General features: G+C 34.0%; 2 protein-coding genes and 6 non-coding genes across 11 annotated transcripts; 7 read left to right on the top strand and 1 right to left on the bottom strand.

The window, feature by feature from the left end:
* Positions 1-1,462: 1,462 nt before the first annotated feature.
* Positions 1,463-4,913, bottom strand: LOC101211249 (QWRF motif-containing protein 3). The gene is made up of 6 exons (XM_004140002.3): positions 3,522-4,913; positions 3,322-3,441; positions 3,122-3,238; positions 2,960-3,049; positions 2,768-2,875; positions 1,463-1,758 (listed from the first exon to the last, which is right to left on the bottom strand). Exons 1-6 carry the CDS (start codon positions 4,671-4,673, stop codon positions 1,687-1,689), a joined length of 1,659 nt encoding a protein of 552 aa, XP_004140050.1. The 5' UTR covers positions 4,674-4,913; the 3' UTR covers positions 1,463-1,686.
* Positions 4,914-6,843: 1,930 nt separating this feature from the next.
* On the top strand, positions 6,844-9,600 carry LOC101209609 (putative pentatricopeptide repeat-containing protein At1g03510). Of its 4 annotated transcripts, none has more exons than XM_031888061.1 (3): positions 6,844-7,154; positions 7,249-7,331; positions 7,892-9,600. In XM_031888061.1, exon 3 carries the CDS (start codon positions 7,905-7,907, stop codon positions 9,177-9,179), a length of 1,275 nt encoding a protein of 424 aa, XP_031743921.1. In that variant the 5' UTR covers positions 6,844-7,154; positions 7,249-7,331; positions 7,892-7,904; the 3' UTR covers positions 9,180-9,600. The 4 variants fall into 4 exon arrangements, with proteins under 4 accessions (XP_031743921.1, XP_031743920.1, XP_031743919.1 ...); XM_031888060.1 differs by having other exon boundaries at positions 7,728-9,600; XM_031888059.1 differs by having other exon boundaries at positions 7,249-7,385.
* Positions 7,018-7,143, top strand: LOC116404811. Its single transcript, XR_004217915.1, has one exon. It is a non-coding gene; the product is annotated as a small nucleolar RNA snoR134 (small nucleolar RNA).
* Positions 7,399-7,490, top strand: LOC116404834. The gene has a single exon (XR_004217934.1). It is a non-coding gene; the product is annotated as a small nucleolar RNA Z223 (small nucleolar RNA).
* Positions 9,601-11,931: 2,331 nt separating the features above from the next.
* LOC116404862 lies at positions 11,932-12,075 on the top strand. Its single transcript, XR_004217959.1, has one exon. It is a non-coding gene; the product is annotated as a small nucleolar RNA snoR134 (small nucleolar RNA).
* Positions 12,076-12,329: 254 nt separating this feature from the next.
* Positions 12,330-12,416, top strand: LOC116404858. The gene has a single exon (XR_004217955.1). It is a non-coding gene; the product is annotated as a small nucleolar RNA U36a (small nucleolar RNA).
* Positions 12,417-12,511: 95 nt separating this feature from the next.
* LOC116404835 lies at positions 12,512-12,603 on the top strand. Its single transcript, XR_004217935.1, has one exon. It is a non-coding gene; the product is annotated as a small nucleolar RNA Z223 (small nucleolar RNA).
* A 609-nt stretch (positions 12,604-13,212) lies between these two features.
* On the top strand, positions 13,213-13,317 carry LOC116404849. Its single transcript, XR_004217947.1, has one exon. It is a non-coding gene; the product is annotated as a small nucleolar RNA snoR97 (small nucleolar RNA).
* Positions 13,318-22,441: the final 9,124 nt, after the last annotated feature.

Genomic DNA, 22,441 nt, shown 5'->3' with positions numbered 1-22,441 from the left:
GAACAAACAATTCTTTCTCCAGTTTTAATGAACAATAACTCTTTTGGCTAGTTCCTTAACATTAAAATGACCAAAATATCAACACAATTTCTAAATTTCTTAATAAGAAAGCAATGCCATAAAAAAATTTTAAACTTCAATCGACATATAGCAAAATTTGGGCTGAAAGAATTATGTTTGGTGACTCGATTAAAAAGGCAAAAATTTCCAGAGTTAAATCTAGGAGAAAAAAATAAAATGGTTTGAAAAATGTCATTTTCCCTCGAGATATAGAGAGAACTTCCAAAGCAGTACACAATGAAGAAAACTCATTGAAAGAAAAATTAGTTAACCTCCATATCTTAGAAGTCTTTTAATTTCCAAGAAACAACACAACCACATAAATCTCCAACATCTAGACATATTGGATCATGAAGAAACCTATAAAAACTATCCATGGGGAGAGATTATCATACATCCTAACATATCAATTCTTTAAGAAAGCATCATACAACCACAAGGATGTTGTATACCTTCAAGAATTTCCCCTAGCTAGCCTATTGGGCTTTGAGACAATACCAAGACTTTTCAATTTCGCTGTCGGGTTTGGAAGAAAGCCAAGTGACTGGAGGACTCTAAACATGAACATTTTTTAATCTGAGTGTAAATTTAAATTATCTCATTTAAGCTAATAGTTTGTCATTTTGCTCTAGAATTTATAAACCTAAAAAAGGAGATGGGAGCTGGCATTTGAGAATCTAAATCATAACTCCGTGGTCTATATCTTTACTCTCAAATCTTTATTTACATTTTTTTGTTTTAAATTATTAACTAGTTAAATATTGAATCTTGTTTTTATAGTGTCTCGAAGTACAGTGATGGAAGCACATTGGGTAAGGGTTATACAAACAAAGCAAAACATAGACAATAGATTTAATTGTAGGCCAAAGAGAAAGAGAATGTTATGTATGATTTTTGTAAATTGAGATTACTGTTTTTTCTTTGTTATGTTGATTGTACAATGTGTTATGTGAATTTATGCTTGTTTATATTCACTTAGAATTTAGAATTTATGCATATTTATGTTAGTCATGATTTATTTTAATTTTAAAATTTAGATTTTTCTATGTATATTAAGAATCATCACTAAAATACATATTTATGTATATTTAGAATCACAAAAATTTAGAATCGCAACAACATTTAGAATCACCGAGAGAAAGAAAAAAAAAAACTGACCTAACCCGACTCGAATGCGGGTCAAGTTCGATTGGGCTCTATTACAATATGAACCGTACATTTCGAGTCCGGTCGATTTTGGACTCGGCCCAAATCACACCCTTATTAGAAACAATGAAAAAATTTAATAGGCAAATTAATCAAACCTCTTCTCCAAGTGACTGAACTACATGCCCTACTTTTTCAACAATTTTAAGTTAAAAAAAACACTTATTTGTGTTGAGAAAAAATTGGAACTAATTTTTTTAACTAAGCACAAACGTCTTCGTCATCACCATATACAAATGTCAATTAAGCTAAATTCTTATTGTTAAGAGAATCAAAAGCATTTATGCAACGGTCATGTTCTCTATGTAATGGGGGGAGACGAATCTAACTAATTAGAATACTATACATGAATGATTTGGAAGCCAACTATTATTAATCAATGGTCTAACAAGTCATGTAACGGGAGTTTCTACGTGTTTCTCATAGCTTCCGATGATGATGTTGCCTTGTTTTCATTTGAATAATAGCACCTTTCAAACTCATTTCTTCCATCTACCATACAAAAAAACAACAGAGTTAACATGAAAACACTAAAGTCCATAACCACAAAAGTTAACTCATTCTATATATTCAAAAACCTCAAATCACCGATCCAAAAACTTAAGCTATATAGAACTGTGTTGGAATTTATGTTCTTTTGTTTGTAGTTTAAAGTTATATTTTATTCAGTGAAGTGGTTATTGAGGACTTGTTAGTTAAAATTGAATATTATAATATTGAACTCAATAAACTAGGCCTCGAGACTAACTTGTGTAGACTTGAACTTTATGGATCAAGTTCAAGTACATAGCGTAAACGGTTTATAGTCTATGAATAAGGTTGGACCTTGGAATATTATGGATGCGGCCCACTTTGTAGTTAGTATAATCGTTAATGTGAGAACATCCTATGTAAAGAGTTTACATAAGACTAGACCATGAAATAGTCACTTTTACGTTGTAACATCTATAATGAGGAAAGTGCAACTACGAAACTTACTTAACCAATGCTGATTAGCTCAATCTAAAAGGGTTTAGCTAGTTAATCTCAAATAATTAGAACCCATAATATCAGATAGGATCTATAGGTCCATTAGGTCTCATATGGAATAAACTTAGAACAATATAATGGAATAATTCGAACGGTTTGAATTAGATAAAGAGATAGAAATCGACGAATATATGTAATTAGTCATAGGTTATCAATTTGAGATAGAGCTTTATTCTTAAATGTGATGTAAATATCCAAAATATGAATGCAAATTCATATTCGAAAGCTCGGATTGATGGAAACACTCAAAGTTGAAAAAAAAAGTCAAAACATTGACTTTGACTTTGAAAGGCAAACTCTGATTAGTTTTATATTCAAATGTGATTTAATTTAGAAAAATGGATGTGAATTCATGCTCTATAGGTCGGAATTAGTTAAGACACAAAAATGATAAAAATGTCAAAATATTGACTTTTGACTCGAAAAGTCATTACCTTAGACTAAATTAGTAAAAAAATCCAACATTTTGTACCTCTAGTGCTGATACGGTTTTGTGGAGTTCAAATACCTCCTCTAAAAGCAATCTCTCTTGAATCACCACTCTTGCTAATTCTGAAAGCAAGGAAGCAGTTTTCATGGCCTGTATAAATCACATTTCATTTAAAACACTCGGAGAATTATTCTATTATATGAACATAGAGAAATGATTTATAAGGCCTTTTACCACTGGCGCGTATATAGTCACCATGGACTTCATAGAGATTGCAACATCAGAAGCTTGGTTGAATGCCATGGAAATTGTTTGAGCATCAATCTGTACTGCAACAATGATTTTGAAACTTTACTTTCACAAACAAGAGAAAGTTTCAATTACTAATTCTTTTACCTTTGCACCTTCAATGAGTGGCACCCTGCAGATAACTGAATGCAAACAATCTTTGGTTATTGAAAGTGCAGTTAAATGTTGTCTTTCCATAGTTCCCCATCTTTCCAATGGCCTCAGCTGCAAAATAGATAGAAAGCCAATAAATTTCAGTGTTGCATTTCCATATTAGAAGTGTAGAGGAGTTATTTCCCATTACTCACTTGAGAATGGAGAAAGAAGTTCAACTTGAATTGGAGCTTTTCTTTCTGGAGCTGCAACTTCTTTTGCTGAACTGACTGCTGCAACTTAGCAATGTCATACCAAGTACTTGCCAAATTTTTCTGTACAACGAAGAATTTGATTATAGTTTATGGTTAACCCACATGATATTTCAATCAAAGCGTAAACAATTTTTATATACCTCTACTAAATTAGCCATGTTTTCAGTTGCAGATTGAGCTTTGGCATTGGCAAAACGCCACTGCACCAATCGATTATGTAACATTCTAAGCTGATGAACATTAGAAGAAACTGCTGGTCCTATAGGGGATAATGTGGTGGAAATCGAAGATTTTCTGCTCATGAACAAGTCCAATCCCAAGTTAAGTAACTTCTCCATACCCGTTGCACCTTTTGATGAAGTTCTTATAGGTTTTAAACTAGAAAACGACATGGGTTTTTCTTTGCTCTCCACTGACATCGTAGGCGAACCTGACCGTCCAGGCGATAATGCCCACTGCGACCTTGAATTCCCACGTCCCGAAGTTGAATTAACTCGTTGAATTGGGTCTTTTACGGAATTTTTCTTTGCTGTTGGAGAACCCTCGAATGAAACAGTAGTTGGGAGGCTTGAATCTGAAGACCCTCTTTGAAGCCTTCGTGATATTACATCATTCATATTCTTGGAAGGAACCACCAAACCCGACCTCTGGCAGACTATGGTCGGCGTTTTTCCCACCACCATCGGAGACCTAATATCATTGTAATCCGATTCTAAGTCAAAACTGTTCTTGAAATTGTCTGATCGTTTTCTTGATGATCTGCCCAACAGAGCATTCTCATCCACTGACAATCTCGCAGAATCAAAGCTCTGTACGGGTAATTTTGACAACGAAGAGCTTACGTTTTTCCCCTGTAGTTTCTCACTATATCTCGCAGAACCGCCAATAATGGGTCTATCGTTTTCTTTGGCGCATTCCTCTTTTGATTCGAAACTACTTAAATCTCTGGAACCTCTCAGTTTATTGAGTGAGGGATTTCCAGAGGATGTCTCGTCCTTCAATCGTTCATTTCTGAGATGATCAGCCAGAGTATCGAATCTGTTAGTAGTCGAAGAAGGCCAGAGTCCATGAACGAGTAAGGACCCTTGTTGGCTTCGGTGCTTACGAGCATCATATCTTGATTTCCCATGAGTGGGCGAAAGAGGTTGAGTGGGAGACGACGACGAGGAAGTTGCAGTAGTGGTCTCAGTTGCAGAGGCTGACGAGAGAAATCGAGAACTTACCTCACGAGATTTCGACCTTCTGGGTCTCTGAAAGTGATCGGAAACCTGTGATTCGTAGTCATTCTTCATCGCTTCAGGAACACCTGGAAGTGAAGTGGTGGATTTCAAAACGTTGCTTTGTGTTTTAGGGACTTATTTAAGCAAAGGAAGAATAATTTAAAAGAATCGGAGAAACGGTTTTCTGTTTCTTGATGATTCCGTCGAATGAGAATAAAATAACGTTGAATTGAGGAGGAGAGGAGATCGCAACGAAATGATACGGTTAGAGATTTGAATTTTATTTAGAGATTATGAACAAAACGAAGCATAGTTTCGTTTTGTATCGTTGGAGGACGCCGGCTTCGGTAGTTAGTTGCTTGGTGAACCACGAGGGTGTGCGACACCTGTCATGTGAATGGGTAAATGGAAGCTTACGATATAAGGAGACATGGCTTTGAATGAACCAACATATGAGTGTGTATTATAAATGTTGAATTAGCTTTACAAAATGTTCTTAAAATATTTTAGTTTTCAAAATATGTGTAGTTGAATAATTAAACATTGCCCTTTAACTATAAAATATGTGGCTAATTCGAGACTCGTTTGATAATTCCTTAGTCTCAATTATAAATGGTGGCGCTACTTCTAAGTTAATAACATGAGATTAATTAAAAATCAACATCTATCCTAAAATCGATCTTAACAATATCGTGTGTTCGACATGACCATTATTAGATCCAACAAACCGGCTAATTTAACCAATATTTGAAGCTACATTTGAGTTAGTCCAAAAAAAAAATGTGTTGGTCCAATATATCAACCATTTAAACTTTAAAAAACTAAAAAGCAAAAAATAAAAGTTTAAACTTTAAATTCTATATGATATATGACAAATTCTTTTCTAATAAATAATGATATTCTTGATCTTACAGTAGAATATAAAAATCGGCCAACATGCATTAGGTTTAACACAAAAAAGTATATATTTATTTATTTAAGCTAAGTTATTTTCTTTGTAACTATGTTCCATTCCATTCAAGGCCGGCCATTCTATGTCCATTTTCTTTAACTGCAACGCATCTCTCCAATTGGCAACTTCTTAAACTTCAAGGTTCAATTAGAAACAACACTACAATCAAAATATTTAATAGGCAAATTAATCAAATTAAACCTCCTCCCAAAATAACTCAACTCCATGTCCCTACATTTTCAAATTGAAACTATTATTTTTACGTAGAAAAGAAGTGAGATTACAAATGTCAATTTACCTAATTTCATGCTTTCACACCTTGCTTATGGAGGGTTCGAACTTGGAGTGAGGAACTATTTCTACTTATTTGTTGGTCTTTGATCATATAGTAATTCAAAAACTTATCCATTCCTTTGAGTTTGTCAAATTGATTGGGGGTCTAGAATTTGATATTAGGGATTCATCAAGTGTGTTCCTAATTTTCAAATCCTAGCTTCTCATGTGAGGACCAAACACAAGTATATTCTTAAAAGCTCGAAGATTAAATAGATAATACTCCCTAGATAGTAGATATTGTGTTAATTTTTCATTTAAAGTAAATGTTCTTTTTGTCATTCTTATATAGATTTTATATTTTATTAATTTATTTTATGGCCTTCTCATTGAGTTGAAGTTTTTTTTTTTAAAAAAAAAAATTGTTTTAAGATCAAATCCAATTTTTTTTCTCTTTTATTTACCTTCAAGCTTAATATGAATCTCATATATACAATTTTTTAAAAATTTTAGTATTTAATTTAAGACGAAATCTAAATTTTATTTAGATTCATTTTTATTATTTTTATGCTTTAGCCACATTTCATTTTCAACTTTATAAAACACGTAAACGTGCCAAAGACACATCATATATTAAAAATGTAAAAGAGACATCATGTCAATATTCTTTATATAGTATTAATTAAGGATACTCACATTTCTTTTAAAATAAACTGTTTTTATTGTCAATTAGTTTTGAAACAGATCATGCATCCGTTACAAAATAAATACATTATAAATCAAATAAAACTAATTAATTCTGTTCAAATAAACTTCCATACAAATAATCCAATAACACAAAATGTATTATTAATTAACGATTTTCCACTACTACTTATACTATTTTCATATTTTGTACGAATTGTTGATGACAATTTTGGAATTAAAGAAAAAAAAGCTTGTCCACGTGAGTAAAAAGCAGTTTGCTACTATTCTGAAAATTTTCATGTTTTGCCAATGTTCATAATGCAACATAATTAGGGTTTTATTTTATGTTTTGCCAACCTAATTAGTTTCTACTTCTCACAATTTCACTAGAATAAAGCATGGTCCACGTCCAATGCGGGGATGAACTAGGGTTTTTTCGTCGGAGCAGCTGAAATAAGCCAATCCAAGGCTTTCTTTTTTCATTATTTTTAATTCAACTATCCTATGCACAATCATTCCCGGGCTACTCTGAATTCTGATTATCTCCCTGACGGTGATAGCCCCTTTCCTCGTGCTAGTCTGTCGCCGTTTAGTGCACGGCTGATGTGTGTCAAAATAACGGCCACATCCCATCCAACAACGTTCGTCTTCGATTATGTTTGTGGTTGACTAGTTCTTTTTTTTTTTTTTTCCCTTTTTCGGGGCCTCACTACATCTTTAACTTGTTTTCTGCAGATTAAGCATATGAAAATAGAGCTAGTGATAGAGGCCGAAATTTAGTCTTCGGCGGTGTTCGCGTGGGGGCCTATCTGTTGAATGTTTGTACCTCTAAAAACTGCCGCTATTCATATTCTTATACCCAATTATATTAGGTACTGTTTTCAAGTTTGGCAGTGAGGATTGAACTTCAGCTTATAATGCCAGTTCTGCTTCAGAATTTGATGATTGATAAAGCTGTTACATTAATCTGAGCCTTCAATATCTACCAATTCCACTTACCTCAGTCAGGGTTCTGTGCATATTTATTTGCATTTTATTTTTGTTTTTCTTCTCCAGCTATTTGTTATAGTGATCAATAATGATTTAGTTTTGCTGATTTTGATTCAATCCATCTGTTTGAGACTTTATGTAGCCAAGTCCCTGTTTTGTTATTGAATCTTATGTTTTGTTAATTTGTTTTTGGCTTTTTTTGTATTTCTTCGTTCTTTTAACAGAGAATTCAAATAAGCTAGACTGTGCTGATCACTATAATGAATGATTCATAGAGAAAAAAGGGTTCAAGTTCGGCTAGGAAATTAGTGAAATTAAAAAGATTCCAGATCTCCAGTGCATTGGTTTTTTTTTTCCTATGAAAGCAGAAGCTTTTGTGTCTTTGCAGAGCAGAAATATAAATGGGTTCAAGCTATCTACGTTTGCTTTCTTACACTAAACAATTGAGCTTTTATGCCAACCATGGCAACCACGAGCAGACTCTTTCTCTTTTCCACCACATGCAGGCCTCACTAGCCCTTGGTTTAGACGCCCATGTTTTCTCTCTTGTTCTCAAGTCCTGCACCGCCCTCCGAAGACCACATTTGGGCATTGCCATCCATGCTCATTCCGCTAAATCCTCCTTACTCTCAAGCCCATTTGTTGCTTGTGCCCTTGTTGACATGTATGGAAAATCTTTGTCTGTTACACTTGCACGAAAGTTGTTTGACGAAATTCCCCATAGAAGTGTTGTTGTGTGGAATGTCATGCTATCACTCTACGTGCACGCAAACATGTTATTTGGTGCTTTGCAATTGTTTGAAGCTATGGATGTCCCTCCAAATGCCTCATCCTTCAATGCAATAGTTGCAGGCTTGTCAAAATTGGAGGATGGATTCAAGGCCATTGCTTTCTATAGGCAAATGCAACAATGTGGGTTGAAGCCTAATTTAATTACCCTTCTTGCTTTATTACCTGCAAGTGTTGGAGTTGCATCTTTGGACTTGATTAAACAAATTCATGGTTTCGCCATGAGAAACGATATTGGTGCTCATCTTCAGTTAAGCAGTGGCCTTGTTGAGGCCTATGGACGATGTGGATGTCTCTCTTATGCACACAATGTGTTTGATAATATGACCGAAAGAGATGTAGTTGCATGGAGCAGTTTAATATCAGCACATGCTCTTCATGGGGAAGCCAGTACTGCTTTAAACATCTTTCAACAAATGGAATCGTGTAAAGTGCAGCCTGATGAGATTACATTTATAGGGGTGTTGAAAGCTTGTAGCCACGTGGGGTTAGCTAATGAAGCATTGGATTATTTTAATCGTATGCAGAGAGATTATGGTCTACAAGCAAGCAGTGACCATTATTCTTGTTTAGTAGACGTATTGAGCAGGGCAGGGAGATTACATGAGGCGTATGACATTATTCGTGAGATGCCAGTGAGGGTGACTGCTAAAGCTTGGGGAGCCCTTCTTGGGGCTTGTCGAATTTATGGAGAGTTAGAGCTGGCGGAGATTGCAGGGAAGGCTTTGTTTGAAATAGAGCCTGAAAATGCTGCCAATTATGTGCTGTTGGCTAAAATGTATGCAAGTGTAGGGAGGCATGAGGAAGCTCAAAGAATGAGGAGGGAAATGAAAGAGAGGAGAGTTAAGGTAGTACCTGGAAGTAGTTGGGTTGTTTATCAGGATTGATTGAGAACGGTTGGTGGGTTCTTAATGTCGTATTTGAGTCTTAATGTAGTATTTGAGGAGTGTGTTTATTACTTTAAGAAATTAAATTAATAATTTGGTTGAGACGTTTGATGATTCTGTCCAACGTATCTAAGATGTGAGGATCTCAGGTAAATTAATAATTTGGTTGAGATGTTTAATGATTCTATCCAACGTATCTAAGATGTGAGGATCTCATGAGAACATACTCGGTGGAACAACATTAACATGAGTTATGTGGATTTGGCTCAGCTCTTAGTTTTAAAAGCAGTTTGGATCGTTTGGATCGAAGGAATTAGGATGAGAATAAGATTGATGGTAATTAAAAATGCTTAGAAATAATAAGTGTAAATAAATTTATGAAAATTTAGGATGTATGTATGTATCTGGTTGTGTATGGAAATGTTATTAAGAATGTATGAGAATAAATTCTTTTTATTTCATTTGTAAAATTTAATTTTGAGACAATTTAATTATTTAACAATCAAATAATAATATTAATAATATTAATTAATAAATTACTAACTACTAATTACTGAATTTGTAAGATGAGTAATTTGGTATACGGGTGTAAACGAGTTTTGGGTTGGTTTGGTAGGTTATTTGGACTGATTCTAACTTTTGGGTTGTATTGTGAAGTTATTTATTTATTAATTTTTTAAGTATATTATTTAGGGGTCTTTTTAAAAACATAAGAAAACGAAAAAATATTTGTAAGTATAAAACAATTTCAAAAATTGAAAAAGTCCACTAGCCTACAATGGAAAATACCAAAAATGTCCCACGATTAATGCTTGTAATATATTACTATTATTTTCTAACATGGGTTAGATAAATAATTTTGTCTTCAATAAGATATTTGATGAAGTGATGATAAATATCAATATGCTTAGTTTTGTTATGTTGCACACGATTGTTTGAAATATCAATAGCACTCATGTTATCACAATAAAGAATCATAGTATCTTGAGACAAATCATACTCCTCCAACATTTGTTTCATTCATCCATATGACTTGTGAGCAGACACTAGCAACAAGAGTATATTTTGCTTCAGTTGTAGACAAAGGAACATAATTTTGCTTCTTACTAAACCATGAGATTAAGTTGTTTCCTAAGAAGAAACATCCTCCTGAAGTTGATTTCCTATCATCAGAATATCCAGCCTAATCTACTTCGCAATATCCTACTAGAGAGAAATTAATACCAAAAAAGTATAAGATACCAAAATCATATGTTCCATGAACATATTTAAGAATTCCTTTAAAAACCATAATATGAGAACTACGTAGATAAGATTTAAAATGAGTACATACTCCTACAGCGTAAGAGATATATGGTCTACTAGCAATTAAATATAATAGACTATCAATCATACTTTTGTACAATTTGTGATCCACATATTCTACTTCACAATTTTTGGTTAATTTTATATGTGTAGCTTCTGGTGTTCGTTTGGACTGTGAATTCTCTAAACCAAATTTTTTGATAACGTTCTTAACATATTTTTCTTGAGAAATAAAAATACAATTGTGATCTTGCTTGATTTGCAAACCAAGGAAAAATGATAATTCTCCTACCATGCTCATCTCGAATTCTGACGACATGATATGGACAAAACTTCTAACATTTTCATTAGGGAATCCTCCAAAAATAATATAATCAAATAATTATGTCATTGTCCTTCCAATTGATAAATAAGGTTTTATCAGCCCTTCCACAAACATATCCTCGTTGATGTAGATAGACGATAAGTCTTTTTCATACCAAGCTCGAGGTGCTTGTTTAAGACCTTAAAGAGCCTTATTTAGTTTGTACATATGTTGAGGAAACACTGGATCAATGAACCCTTTAGGTTGTGCTACATATACTTTTTCATTTAAGTACCCATTTAAAATGGCACTTTTGACATCCATTTGATACAATTTAATCCCTTGTCGACATGCTATGCTAAGCAACAAGCATATAGCCTTCACTTGAGCTACTGGAGCAAAAGTTTCATCAAAATCTACTCCTTCAACTTGAACATATCCTTAAACAACCAATCTTGCCTTGTTTCTTGTAACACAGTCTTGTTCATTTGTTTTGTTTTTAAATATCCACTTTATGCCAATAACATTACCATTGTCAAATTTAGGTACCAAAGTCGAGACATTATTTATTTGAAACTGTAGGAGTTATTGCATTACACTTATCCAAAACATATCTTTGAGTTCTTATGTAACAGAAACAGGTTCTAAAGGTGAAGTATAGCCGATATTAGCTAAATTTAAACAACCTAAGCAATCTTTTTTCCTGGTGGTAATACCACTGTGTAGATTACTGATAATACAATTTGTTGGATGATTCTTTGTAACATGAGATGATGGAGCAACTTGTTGAACAAGAGTTCATGTTTCAATCATACCTATACTAAGTGTTTTCACTAAAATTTTAAAAAATTTAAACCATTTCAAAACATGGAGAATGACAATTTAACAAAATATTCTATTTGAAATTGCAAAAGTAACATAGGATGGAGCACAGGCCGGACCGTTCTGATTTGGGCCATGGCCCAAGTGAACATTGGAGACATTCCTCTAGTTAGGGTTTTTAGAAGTCTATATAAAGCAGCACAAGGTCCATTCATTCTCAAACTAAGCTTCCGTCCACTGCGAGGATGGATTAGGGTTTCTTGGTTAAACCATTTCAAGGTTTTTCTTTCCGTTATTTTCCAATTCAATTATCCCATATTTATGCACGGTGCACCCGGGCTACTCTTATTATCTCCATGACGGTGATAGCCCCATTGCTCGTGCTAGATTGTCGTCGTTTAGTGTTGCAGAATAGCCTTTTGCTCTTTTCCACGGCTGATCTGTGTCAAAATAACGGCTACATTTTATAATCACGTTTGTAGTTACTTGGTAGCCATTTTTAGGGAGGGCCTCACTACACCTTTAGCTTGTTTTCTGCAGATTAAGCATATGAAAATGGAGCTAGTCATAGAGGCCGAAATTTAGTCTTCGGCGGTGTTCACGTGGGGGCCTATCCGGTTAATGTTTGTGCCTCTAAAAACTTCCGCTACATATATTCTTATACCCAATTATGTTAGGTTTGATCTGAATTTGAGTTTTGTAGTGATACGAAGAATTATTGGCGATGATTACATATTTATCCGCGCTTCAGAGGTTAAACAATGAAGCAAGACTAAATAAATGGTTGAATTTCTTAGTATGAGCAAGTTTCCTTCTATCATGTTTTATTAAATCTTGGGTCTTTTTCTATCACGTTTTATTAAATCTTATTAAATATTGGGTCTTTTCTTGTGTTTTCCATGTTTGGCTTTGATGATTGAACTTCAGCTTCTAATGCCAGTTCTGCTTCAGAATTTGATGATTGACAAAGCTGTTTCTTTAATCTGAGCCTTCAATACTACTGATTCTATCTAGTTGTGTGTGCGTTTTTCATTAATTATAATCCAGTAAGTTCTGTTTTCGTATCAAGATTTCCATGACTAGTTTTTACATGTGGTTTAGGCAGGACAAAGGTAAGTTGTTTCTTTTCGTGTATGAAGAAGTTTATAATTTGGTTGAAACCCTTGATGATTCTTTCCAACTTACTGAGATGTTGTGAAACTAAGACCCTGCTTCAGGGAGAACCTACTTGGTGGAATAGCATTTGTATGAGTTACGTGGATTAGACTGAGGTTTCATGTAGAACAAAATAATTAGTTTTCTAAATGTAAGAAGTCAATTTATAATTTTGTAGAGACTCGTGATGATTCTTTGCAAGTTTATATGATTTACGTGCATTTGATTGAGTCTTCAGGTGGTAAAAATTTGACTGATTTTTGTTTTTTAGTGTAAGAAATTAATTTATAATTTGGTTGGGACGCGTGATGATTTTGTTCTTACTGAGTTGTGAAGCCAAACTCTCTCTTCCACATTTATGAGTCACATGATTTGACTGATTTTTCATCTTTGCATTTTTTAATTTAAGTTTAGAAATTCTTTTTGAGTTTAACTATACTCATCCCTTTTTCAATTTGGGTATGAAGTCTGACAAACTCAAATAATTTGTGTTGTCATCAGCTTCTTCTCGCCAATTTTAGGAGACTGGAGTTAAATAACAGCACCAAATTTTCTAATAAGATTGTTCTTTGTCTTCTTGTGTATATATACATACATACTCGAAAACTCTTTTTTCGCCGAATTTAACTTTTCCGTTGATTGGTATGTGTGAGATGTCCATGTCTAGCATGCTGGAGAATCAAAGAGTGAGAATTTGTACAAAATGTGGTGTTTTAAATAGAAGTTTGTAGCTGTACTTCGTGTATAGGTTATGTCGCTCGTTATAATGTTTCGTATTATCAGCTGATGGATGTCTATTTTGGAGGTCTCGGTTTTTCAGTGAGCGTTTTTTCTGCTTGCTCTTGTTCAATCTCTCCTGTCGTTGATGCTAATGTATCATTTATTTAAAGATCTATTTGATTTATTTTCTAGCTATATTTGATAGTTTTATTTTGTATTGTTCTTTCCAAAGGTTTATGTAGATTTTATTGAATTTTGAGTATTTAGTTTAGTTCTTTGTTTTCAATCGGCAATCAGATCAATCTGCCACAAACTACCGTATGAGCTTTCATACCTTTTCCAATAATTTATCTGGCTAAATGTTGGTATGTTTTGAGTGCACCATGGTTATCCCCGATTGAACTATTCTGTAATTTCAGGCATCAATAAAGATAGTGACTTCTGTGGAAATACAAAATGTTGTGATGGTACAATGGTATCCTTCTATCTTTGTTGTCCATTAATTACTGGTTGCTGAATGTTATTTGAGGTTGCATCAGCAGTGTACTGTTCAACAACAATTGAGACAAGCTTCTGCTGTATTTTCCAGGCCTCTCTATTCAATCACCAAAACGTAGTGTATATGTTTAGAAATCTGTCTTTTATTTCCGCCCAAATCACTTGTCCGAGTAGAAATTCCAGGCTTTTTTGACGAACGTGTAAGTTTGCCATTAAGTCTCGCTTATATAGTACCTTGAGTCAATGTGTGGGAGGCGAAACTTGTCTGACATAGGCTTTTGGTCTCTCTAGTTTGTCAACTTCAATTTTCACTCGATGCATTTGTTCTGACTACAAACGTTTGAAAGAATTCAAGAGTACAAAATGTAAGAATTAAGATTGGTCAAATTGGTAGACATGTAAAATCCTCGCTACCAAAAATATCCTCTTGATTAGTTGTTTTAAAGGGCTTTGCTTTGCACTATCGTTTTTCAATTTTATTAGACCCTGAAATTGTCGTGCCTTCTCTCAGATCACGTATTCTTAGTGTAATAGACAGTGTGTCAACAAATAAATAATATTGTTTTTTAATGATACATGAATCTCATGCTAAAAGCATAACGAACTTTACATAAATATAGCAGTGTAGTTCGTAACATTTCAGAGTGTAGTGCATAGAGTTTGGCATTTGAAACTCTCAAACATCTTGAATTAATGTAACTTTACATGCGTAAAATCTATTTTTTTGTACTGCCACTAACATCCACAAAAATTTGCTAATCTCATGATTTCTAAACCATGGTACTTCAAATTTCTTTCAAGAAACCCTCTGAATAACCTGCTAATTTTAATATTGCTTCAGAGTCAACCACAAAACGACCTTGCCGTCATTTGTTCGAAATCCTGTACAGAATTATTCCCCCATTTCGAGCATGTGAATAAGGTTTTAACCTCTCATTTTTAACTTATAACTTGGTCTTCAAACTTCAAAATCATCTGCAAGGCTGCTGCTGATTGATATGAAAATCTTCTTTGTTTGTGTTGATTTTCCTTCAATTTTCTATAGGTTCCTGAACATGCCCACTATTTTAAGGATTTGGAGGCTTTGCCCTCTGTTTTTCTTAATGCTCTCTAAGTTTTGGGAGAGCCCTTGGCTCTACTCCTTCCTTTGAGGTAACAAAGGCAAGGAGAAGCTGCTTTCTTCACTGATCCTAGGCTCCCTTCCAAGAGCTCCACCCCATACATCCTATTAAGAAAACTTGAGAGTCGATAGCTGTTATTGGCTATTACTGAGCGGGGTTGGAAAGAAAGGAACAAGGAAGTTAAGAAAAGTTTGCTTAAAGTTTTATTTTTCACTCTATTTCTACTCTCTTTTTGCCCTATAACCCCACTTGACTGTGTGATGTTGATATAGTGTATGTAACTTACGAAGAAAGGCCCAATTTAGAACAATCAAGTGGTACTTTTCTATTTATTATTACTACATAGACCATTTTTTTGGGATGAAAATAAAAATTGACATATTAAATTAAATTTAAAATAGAAAAGTTCATTGTTTTTAGAAAGTTGTTTACAAATAGAATGTTTTTAAAGAGAAAACCATAGTACTCTATATAACCAAGTTCTTGATGGTTAGTATAGAGTTATGTCCAAGTCCAAGCTGGATGGTAAGACCAAAGGTGCTCTACTATTTTTATCGATTTTATGGATTCATTGAGGAAGATGTCTAGGCAATCGTCATACTCCCTAAGACAGAAGCCATTATTGTAAATTTACACCAAGTGAATGAAATGAACTTAATTAGAGAACAATTCCTAGGCATGATGATGCACTTCAATATTGTTGTAGTAAATGGCGGTCCCATTGATGAAGCAAGTCAGGTGAGCTTTATTTTAGAATCTCTTTCGAAGAGTTTTGTACCCTTTCAAATGAACGCGTCTCTGAATAAAATAGAGAACTCTGGCCACTCATCTTAATAAGCTCCAAAAATTCCAAAACCTTACTATGGAAAAAAAGGAATGAGATGGAATCAAATGTTGCTATCACAAAGAAAGAGTTAGTAGGAAGATCGTCCTCTAAGACTAGAGTTGGACCTTCACAAATGAAGAAGGGAAATGAGAAGACTCCCAAGAATAGCAAGGGAAACTAGTTCAACCTGATTTACTAGCTGTCGAAACGTGCTTAACGAAATATGATACTTCAACCTGATTACTAGATTTAAGAGTCACTAATATATTTACTTCTCATTTCAGGAAACTAGTTCTTGAAAAGTTTGCAGAAGATGAGATCTTCCTCAAAGTTTGAAACAAAAGCGGTTGTCTCGGTAGAAATTTAATATCTACTTCTTGTATTTCAAAACAAATGTATTGAATATATTTTGAAAATTTGAAGTTTTCATCGTTCTAGATAATATATTAAGTTTTGTTCTGCTTATAAACAACTTATATAAGTTAAGATCAGCTAGAGAAAACTTTTTTTTAAATATTGAAATGTTTAGAATAGCTCAAACTCATGATAAAAGACAAAAAGTTTCTTCCAATGCCTATTTATGGCACTTGAGAATAAGATAACTCTCTACCTCCATATGAATCTTGTGTTGAAGGAAAAATGACCAAGAAATCTTTTGGTAGAAAAGGGAAAAATGACCAAGAGATCTTTTGGTAGAAAAGGTCTCAGAGCCAAAGTACCTTTGTGGACCAATGAATGTCAAACCTCGAAGAGGGTACAAATATTTCATTAGTTTCATTGATCATTATTCAAGGTATGATCATGTTTACATAATGCATCATAAGTTTGATTCTCTTGAAATGTTCAAAGAATATAAGATTGAAGTTGAGAATGAATTAAGTAAAACAATAAAGATACTTTGATATGATCGAGGTTGAGAGTAAATAAACTTGTGATTCTAAGACTATTTGATAGAACATGAAATCCAGTCACAACTCTCTGCATATAGTACACCTCAACAGAATGGTGTATCAAAAAGAAAGAAATCAAACCTTGTTGGATATGTTCGCTCTATGATGAGCTTTGGTCAGTTGCAAGATTCTTTTTTGGTACATGCCTTAGAGACAATTGTCTATATTTTGAATAATGTTTCATTTAAAAGTATTTTGGAAACAACTTCTGAGCTTTAGAAATGACGTAAATGAAGTTTATGTCAGTTTAGAATTATGGTATGCTCGATAGATGTGTTGGTTCAAAATCCTAAAAAGTTGGAACGTCGTTCAAAATTGTGCCTATTTATAGGTTACCCAAAGGAAACAAAAGGTGGTATGTTTTATGATCCTCAAGAAAATGAAGTATTTGTATCGAAAAATGCCACATTCTTGGAAGAAGACCACAATCATCAACAATGCAATAAACTAGTAAAAAATGAGATTTCTAAAAAAGCTACTGACATGCCTAGTTCAACAACTAAAGTAGTTAATAAAACTAAAGAATTTGGTTAGTCACATTATTCTCAAGAGTTGAGAGTGCCTCAAAGTAGTGGGAGGGTTGTTCATCACCCTGAACATTACATGATCTTATTGAAAACCAAATCATCATACTTGATGATAGTTTAGAGGATCCATTGACTTATAAAAAAGACCAATGAATGATGTAGATTATTTATCTTATGTCAAGAAATGGCTAGCTATGCAATTTTTAATAAAAGATTTGGAAATGCACAATGTGTTTTTAGAATCCAAATTGTTCAAAACCACAAGAACAAAACACCATCCATGTCTCAAGTATCTTATATAGACAAAATCTTGTCTTGATATAAGATGTAGAATTCCAAAGCGGATTTGTTGTAGTACAAATATGAAATTCATTTGTCAAAGAAACAATGTCCTAAAACTCCTCAAGAAGTTGAGGATATGAGAAATATTCCCTATTGGTTGGTCCAATTGGACTTAATAATTTCATTTAGGTATAGTACGATTGCAATACGTCACCGAGTCAAGTGATTGCGTGTATTGTGCTCATCGTAACTCTTTATGGAGCATGCTTCATTCGAGGCGATGGGTCATGAGGTATGATCATAGCATGTGAAATCTCACAATGTACCTCTTCATCGTGTTTTCCTACTACTTGTCCAAGTGCAAGCGAAACAATAGGTTTACCTAGGTGATCTAGGGTCGAACATAGGAAATTGTTTTTAGACGTTAGTTCTAGGATCCACTCTTCATTTAGGAAAGTTGAAAGAATCAAAGAATAACAAATGTAAGAATTAGCTAAATTACAATAAAAGTTTGCAAGGCGAAGTGAATAGAAAGATAAAGTAACACATCTAACTTATACTAATGGAACGAAGGCAGGAATGTTTGCGTGTTATCATTTAAATAAGTAGAGAGATAATTTTGATGCAATCTAACTCGCTAAGTAATACTTATGATTAAGGCATGCTTCTCTCGAAGGCATATATGCCACATATGATTGCTTCTTAGAGATCCATATGACCAAGTATAGCTAGGTGAGTTATATGTAGGAGAAGGCACTAATGCATCATATAGTATTTCTTGATTAAGGACTGATATCTCTCAATATCCACTGTCCACACTGCCCTCTTTTTGGGATCCAAATGTTAGAAATACTCTCGCGTAGAGGCAAAATTCCTCTCCACGCGTAATAGTTAAGTTCTAGCTACTTTCCCTCTTGGGTAGTTAGCAACTCATGATAACCAAACAATAATAAAAGCACCAATTAACACGTTAAAATTTATAAGTGACTCTTCTTATCATGAACTATCACCTACTCACATTATTAATAACACGTTGACTTCTAGAAGAGGAAAGATGACAGATTGAATGACTATGTTTACATAAAATTATCCAAGAATGTGAGTCATAGATCTATAAGCAATATGTACAATATGAGTCATAAATACTATTACAAGTTAGGAAATCAACATAAATAGTTTTTTTCTTCATCACAACTACATATTCTCTAGGTAGTTCACTCGAGCTCTCTCTCTCTCTCTATACAAACTTTCTTTAGCCTATTGAAGACTCCTCTTTGTGGAGACGAGGTACTTGTATAGGCTGCTTTTCAGCGAAAAACTTCTATTGCTCTGAGTTTGTTAGTTGTCATCTAGTCTTGTGATGTCACATCGTCCCAACTACCATCCTTACCTTCTAGTGAGCTTTCCTCGAGTGATGTCTTGGTCCTTTGCCTGGAGTTGTTAATTGCCAAGATAGATCCCTTCGCTTACTTTGCATGAGATGTCCTGTATGATATGCTCCTTTCTTCTTTTCCTATTTTTCTTGCGTTTAAACTTGACAACCACAAAAAACAGAGATGACGATTATGTAAGTTGTATTTCTAAATATTTATGCGTTTACAACATAAGTCATGCGTTTTGATCATCTTCTTATGCGTTTTAACGATCATTTCTACACATTATCACACCCTCAAATTTAGAATAATGCTTGTTTTCAAGCATTGCTCTGTATTATGCTTGTCCTCAAGCACCATCCCTCCTTAATGATTCACTTTTCCCTTTGCGTTTCAACACGTCTCTTGATGCAAGCAAGTTTTATTCGTTATCAAGGAATTACTTTCGTCTCGTACTTCTTGCTCTTCTAAGTTAAGAATGCGACAAGCTTAATACTCAAAACACCTTTGTTCATTCTCTCTAGTAAATCTTACTTTCATCTTCTAAAATGACTAAAATTTTGAAAAAGCTTCAAGCCTCTTTTATTTGGCGAAAGAATGCTTTTTATTATATTTACATTGGATTTGGTGTTGAGTGAAAAATCCTATGAGTCTGTTTCTCTCCTCAACTATAACTCTTATCGCCTCTTATTACTCAACTCTCTAAATTTTCTTTTGAAGCTTTGATTCCTATTTTTTCAAGATGCGGCAACATAGGAGTTGTTATTTTAATTAAATCAACGACTATTGAATTTCAGAAAGTTATTTCACTTTTGGCTTAGTTTGAACTTGTGTTAAAATGCCTTACTTTTGCTTGCCTTGTGAGATTTCTTCGAAAAGTTTTCAAAATTTTAGCACGGATCTCACACACCCCCAAATTTAGAGGTAACAAATGTCTCATTACTAAAAATGAATGATAATATTAGTCTTTTAGAAATATTTTTACAAGAGTGTTTTGAGGTAAAGCTTGCTTGCATTAATAAATGATAGAAATATTTTCTAAGTAAGGTTTCTTACCAAGTTAAACATAAAGATAACAAATGAAACTTTATTTCGCATACTTTGTTTCATTGAAGTGTTATTGAAGTGCAAATAAAAATTAGTATGTTATAATGCAGGGAGCCAAATTTGTGACAAGAAAGATTAAACGCTTAACAAGTACATCAAAAGTGATTGCTTGCATTGTAAAGAACATAAATAAAAAGAAATAAGCAACATTCTGAGATGCTTAGCAAATCCTATCAAGACTTTAGCGGCAAAATGAGGTTTATAAGGGTGAGACTTTGGTGGAGTTATCCTTGATTTTTCTATCGGGTCATGTTGCTTCGTTGGATTTGCTAAGGGTTGGCATAGGCGAACAAGGATTCCCTGGAAAAAATGTAGGCGAGTGGGGGTGTTGGCAAATGAGGATTGTGAGGAGTTGAGTGGTTTGTCCATGGAGGCCTTTCTTATGATGTAGAGGTCAAGACGGTGGGCACATGGCAAGTTATTGTTGGAGTTTCCAGACTTAAATGGTTGTCTTCTCTTTGATCCTGAGGCTTCCTCCTCTTCTTGTGAGTATCCCCATCACTATTTTGATTAATCGCCATATGGATGGTGATGAGATTCCAATTGTTCTTTTCATCCTTCCTCTACTTGTGCCCACAAGAGCATTCTTAAATGTACTTGGATTTATTCTTTCTTGTGAATGGGCACTTAATTCTCCTTTGACAAAGTGTGTCTATTCTTTTCTTTCTCAAACTCCACAGCCACGTCCTCCCCCACCTTTGTCTCTCACTCTCTTTCTTCGCTTCTTCTTCTAAGGGCCCAAATTTCTTTGGCAGATCTTGCGGGGGTCCTTGTTGCTAATTTTGTAAAATCAACATTAGGTGAAGAAGTGCTTTCCATTGAAAGCTCAATATCTTTCTTCCTAGCTTGGCTGTTTCGCCTGTTCTTTCTTCTTCTTTTCCTCTTCTTGTTACATAATCTTTTATTCCTGTATATCTTTTCACTTTCTTCTGCCTTCTCCCTACATATTATTTTTTTCCCCATATTTTCTACCTCGGCCTTCTCCATCATCTTCCGCTTTCCTTGTTCTTGTAGTCTTATCGCACTAGGTGTCGAGAAGGAGGGACTCTTAGTACTAGTAGTATAATGGTCTGATGAGGAATTTTGTAAGATGAGCATTTCTTGGTGAAAGATGGCAGGAATACAATGAAGAACATTGAAGAAGAACTTTTGGAATGGTAGTGCTTTGAGTGGGTTCGTGACTTGTTCTGTTGGGCTAAATGTTAAGACTCAGAGTTTTCAAGTGTTTAAATAGACATTTTTAACTAGGGATAAAAGGGTAGTTACCAAGCGGTCAATGTCTTGTCAAATTAAGTATGATGTGAAAAACTTAAGTGACTACTTGTGGCCCGAGGTACGACGCATTCATTACGTCTTTGAAGTTGAAGAACTAAGAGATTTGACTGACGCTTCATACCTCTAAAGATTTCAACATTTCTCAATGAAATCTAACTATTTACTTTGTGTAAGGATTCTAAGCTAACTTACTGTTATTAATCTATATCTATGGACACAAAAATATATCTACAACGAGAAGAGTTGAGCTGGGAGTCTTTAGTGGAGTGTACACACAATTATCGAATATTGATTAATGTGGTTAATAAGTTTAACCAATGAATCTCATATAGTTGTAGCTTCTGATATGTAGATATTGAATAGGAAACTTTGAGACCAATCTCTAATTGCCATATCATTTACTAAATTAATGATGAAGAAGTACAAATAATTTAATTTGAGACTAATTAAATTGACATGTGTCTTAAATTAAAACTGAAAACATGGTCAATTATGATAATGCCACATGTTTTCATCATAACCTTTAGATCAAATTAATTATTTTAGTTCAATTAAATATTATTTACTTAAGCTAAGTTCAATTAAGCCCAAAACTAAGCTTAATTGAGCCCAAAACTAAGCTTAATTGAGCCCAAAGGCTTAATATGACTCAAATTCATATGATTGAGCCATGGACCAATCAGGCTCAAGCCCATAAAGTCCACCAAAGAACTTTATAAATAGAAGAGTTCTCCTCATTTGTAATGATAAATTTTTTTTACACTAGAAAGTCTAAAGAGAATTCTCCCAAGAGCTAGAAGATTTTCTAACTTTTGAAGTCGACCATCCTTGAAGGTTGAAGCTCCTTTGAAGATATAAGCTTTCTTCCAAGACTCCAACTTCAAAAACATCACGTGTTTCACTTCCTCTAAATCAAGTGTAGGTGTTCAGCCGAGAGAGAATAAGAAGATCAAATTTAGATTGAACTACATCGCATTAGATCAACACAAATACAACA

Source organism: Cucumis sativus, chromosome 6 (assembly GCF_000004075.3).
Source record: "Cucumis sativus cultivar 9930 chromosome 6, Cucumber_9930_V3, whole genome shotgun sequence".
Taxonomy (NCBI): domain Eukaryota; kingdom Viridiplantae; phylum Streptophyta; class Magnoliopsida; order Cucurbitales; family Cucurbitaceae; genus Cucumis; species Cucumis sativus.
Note: the sequence above shows the minus strand (reverse complement) of the source record. Positions and strands in the feature narration are given on the sequence as shown.

Excerpts from the sequence above, each read along its gene's own strand:
- LOC101211249 (XM_004140002.3), bottom strand. The coding sequence starts at position 4,673 with ATGAAGAATGACTACGAATCACAGGTTTCCGATCACTTTCAGAGACCC. Across the intron at positions 3,442-3,521 it reads ACATGGCTAATTTAGTAGAG|AAAAATTTGGCAAGTACTTG; the intron begins GTATATAAAAAT and ends TTCGTTGTACAG. Across the intron at positions 1,759-2,767 it reads AAACCGTATCAGCACTAGAG|ATGGAAGAAATGAGTTTGAA; the intron begins GTACAAAATGTT and ends TTTGTATGGTAG.
- LOC101209609 (XM_031888061.1), top strand. The coding sequence starts at position 7,905 with ATGGGTTCAAGCTATCTACGTTTGCTTTCTTACACTAAACAATTGAGC.